The sequence below is a fragment of the Pongo abelii genome, chromosome 9 (genome assembly GCF_028885655.2).
Source record: "Pongo abelii isolate AG06213 chromosome 9, NHGRI_mPonAbe1-v2.0_pri, whole genome shotgun sequence".
NCBI lineage: Eukaryota > Metazoa > Chordata > Mammalia > Primates > Hominidae > Pongo > Pongo abelii.
The window spans coordinates 70,699,830-70,703,440 of NC_071994.2; the positions used below are offsets into that span (position 1 = coordinate 70,699,830).

General features: G+C 49.2%; 1 protein-coding gene across 1 annotated transcript; it reads left to right on the plus strand.

Annotated features, from left to right (window-relative positions):
* The first annotated feature begins 519 nt into the window (after positions 1–519).
* MRPL17 (mitochondrial ribosomal protein L17) lies at positions 520–1,902 on the plus strand. Its single transcript, NM_001131856.1, is given in 3 exon segments — positions 520–697; positions 1,009–1,077; positions 1,422–1,902. Coding segments are annotated over 3 exon segments (528 nt in total). The 5' UTR covers positions 520–523; the 3' UTR covers positions 1,707–1,902.
* The last annotated feature ends 1,709 nt before the right edge of the window (positions 1,903–3,611 follow it).

Here is a 3,611-nt window from a genome sequence, read left to right on the forward strand (position 1 = left end):
TTTCTTTTCCGGGCATCGTTATTACCCATTTCACCATTACTACTGAAAATCACTGTGTTAAAAACGATCCGTACAGATGTCAGCCAGGCCAGCTGGCCACTGCTGGACCGGGTAGGGCCGTCAGCCCGCAGGACCCCGAACCCTCCGGGTGCCTTTCTTTTCAGACGCTCTCTTTCCCAGGAGTCTCCGCGGCGTAGCGTCCCATCGCCCTAAATGCCACTGGCTGACGCAGCCCAAAAAAAAACCCGATGGCCCGCTTATCCCACACTAGGGGGCGCCTGGTTCTTCGGCCGCCACACAGCGCTCTGGATGCCTGAAGCCCGCCCAGCTCGCCGCCTCTGGAGAAGCTCAACACTGTTTCTCCGCCCTTCCCGATTGCCAACGAGGCAGGCTCTGATGCGCATGCGCAAACACGTTCACCGCGCTCCGAGCTAAGGCGCATGCGTCCCCTGAAATTGCCTCCACCCAGTCTACCTTCCAGTTTCCAGTTCCGGCCTCCAAGGGGCTGGCAGAAGCTGGAAACATGCGGCTGTCAGTCTGTGCAGCGATCTCCCATGGCCGCGTATTTCGCCGTATGGGCCTCGGTCCCGAGTCCCGCATCCATCTGTTGCGGAACTTGCTCACAGGGCTGGTGCGGCACGAACGCATCGAGGCACCATGGGCGCGTGTGGACGAGATGAGGGGCTACGCGGAGAAGGTGAGGAGCGGGGCCCTCTTGTCCACTCTGCGGGTCTGGCCTGAGGGGGCGGGGCCGGCTGCAAGTGGAAAGGGACTGACTGGGACCAACCTGGTAAACCATTCTCCAAGTCTGAGTTCCCTAGAACCCTGGGCTGAACCCGCCCCTCCATCGCCTCTAATGGAAGACTGGTTAGGGCTGCGGAGTTACGGGTGGCATAGATTGGAGATGCTTTGCTAGTGAAAAGAATGGATTGCCGTCCGGCATTAGAGAAATTAGATTGGCACCTTGTTTTCTTGCTCGGTTGGATCCCTGATGTTCTGTCCTCACAGCTCATCGACTATGGGAAGCTGGGAGACACCAACGAACGAGCCATGCGCATGGCTGACTTCTGGCTCACAGTGAGTGCGTCCTGTCTGCCTTCAAAATCCCACCCTTTGCTCCCTGGGGGTGGGGGTTGGAAGAAGGAGAACTGTGCAGAATTAAACTTGGGTACTCATTTATGGGCCAGTGTTGCTAACTAAATTAGAAACTGTGTCTTAAGTTAGGTGAAGTCAATGTGAATATACCTCTGCACAAATGCCTATAAACGACCCCTTTGTGTAACACTGACTCTGCCAGATTGGCGAGGGGAGGGGGAGGTCTTTCTGTGTGTGGATGGACCTTACCTTTGGGAGTGGTGTAAAGTTAAATGTCTCTGCAGTTTTGCCTGACCCTGCTGTCTCTTGGATAATTCTCCCTCTAGGAGAAGGATTTGATCCCAAAGCTGTTTCAAGTACTGGCCCCTCGGTACAAAGATCAAAACGGGGGCTACACAAGAATGCGGCAGATCCCAAATCGGAGTTTGGATCGGGCCAAGATGGCAGTGATCGAGTATAAAGGGAATTGCCTCCCACCCCTGCCTCTGCCTCGCAGAGACAGCCACCTTACACTCCTAAACCAGCTGCTGCAGGGTTTGCGGCAGGACCTCAGCCAGAGCCAGGAAGCAAGCAACCACAGCTCCCACACAGCTCAAACACCAGGGATTTAACTGGATCTGAAGAGTCTGCAGCCCTTAATCAGTACCCATGATCACAGGCCTTTGGAGCGCTTTTACTCTCTGAGAAGAACTGGAGCTAGAGATGTAAAATGGACAGTCTTGATGGGGTTGAGAACCTTCTGGGGAGCCAGATGACCCTCTCTTTGCACAATAGATAAAAGTCTTTATATGAATATATGTAAATTCATTTCTTTTTTCCTTCCTGTGGGATTTCTGGAGAATGAGAATTATCCAAATGCTCAGTCTACCTGAGATAGTAAATTCATGGCTTATGCTTCTGGTCCTTAAATTTGGGTTATTTTTGGTTAGTGCAATTTTGTTTTTCTTAATGCCAGTTTACATGGGAATACATCCTATAATTCCAAATGTTGCCAGAGATGGTTGTGTTTTGATATCTCGTCTCCGAGAGATGAGTGCTTGGGATTTCTTAGAGAAAGATTACTTCCTGACAGGGGTAGGGGAGTGACAATCTGCAAGTGAAACTTCCTTAAACAATCTAGTATCCTACGAACCTTCAGGGGATACTGCAATCAGTCCTCTGTTTTGAGGCAGGATCACACATTACCTTAATGTGTTCCCTTCAACCCCCTGAATGGGCCTGGGAGGAGAGGACCCAAGAACTCAGATGTTCCACCAGTTTGGCCAAAGGGGTGGAGACATTCAGCAGAGGATGTTGGGCTCCAGGATAAGCTCCTTCCTCTTGGTGGTGGGAAGGGGTAAGAAAGAGGGTCTATGCGAGAGAAGGATTAGGAAATTAAACCTCCTGGGAATTTCCTGAAAGTTTTTATTGTTGTCAAATCTGGCCTCTCTGGGAACCCAGAAAAGGGAAATCCGGCTTCAGAATGTGAGAAGCTGGGAGCCCCTTTCTTGGCACAGCCAGGCTGCCGTTCCCTTGGGTTCAGAGGCTTTAGTAGGGTGGTAGTTATGGAGAGACTTAGAAAGGAGCCGTCACTCTTGGTCTGAACACTTGATAGCAGTGCCTGATAATTGCCATATCCCCAGTAAAGTAGGTAGAAGAGATTTTATCTTAGGCTCTATCTTCTGAGTGTATTTGGCCCACTGAACCCATCCACTGTCTGAGATAATAAGTAAGAGTAAGGGTAGAGGGATCACTGGTGTAGCAGACATGGATTCAGTGACAGAACGAACTATTCTGGTGCTAATTTAGCTGTAGCTGCCTTAGTCTGATACTCGTCTACTCCCAGCAGAGCTCTTTATCTCTTTTTCTCTACTCTGGTTTGTTCACACTATAGCCAGAAAGCTGTTATATTTTAAATGAAATATAGTAGACACTCAAAACATTTATGAAATAAAGCTACAACTCTGCTTCTGCTAAAAAAAATACCCCTCTTCTATCTTAGCATGAATATCCACCCTAGCTAGATATCTAGGAGTCATACCTGACTTCTAGAGAAACCACTTTCCTTAAAACCACATCTTTATTTTAAATAGATGGATTGTGGCTGGGCTCCTGTAGCTTTTCCTCTTAGACCCCAGAAATATATCTCCCTTTGGGACTTCCAACAGTTCCCTACATGCTTTTTGAGCATCTGCTAGTTTCCAGCATCAATTTAGGCAGAAGGGATACAATATCACACTTCGTCTAATAGAGACTAGAGATAAGAAACAACCTGTACCATCAATGAGCTCACAATAACAGGCCACTGCCACTACCACAGTGGCCTCAAGGGACACTGCTTCCCCTTTAATGTTTTGGTCCAAATAAAAGTACATGAATCCTAAAACGTTTGCTAAAGGCTCAGGGATAACACAAGGAAAGTAACAGCATCAAGAATTTTACTGCCGGGCGCAGTGGCTCACGCCTGTAATCCCAGCACTTTGGGAGGCCAAGGCAGGCGGATCATAAGGTCAGGAGATCAAGACCATCCTGGCTAA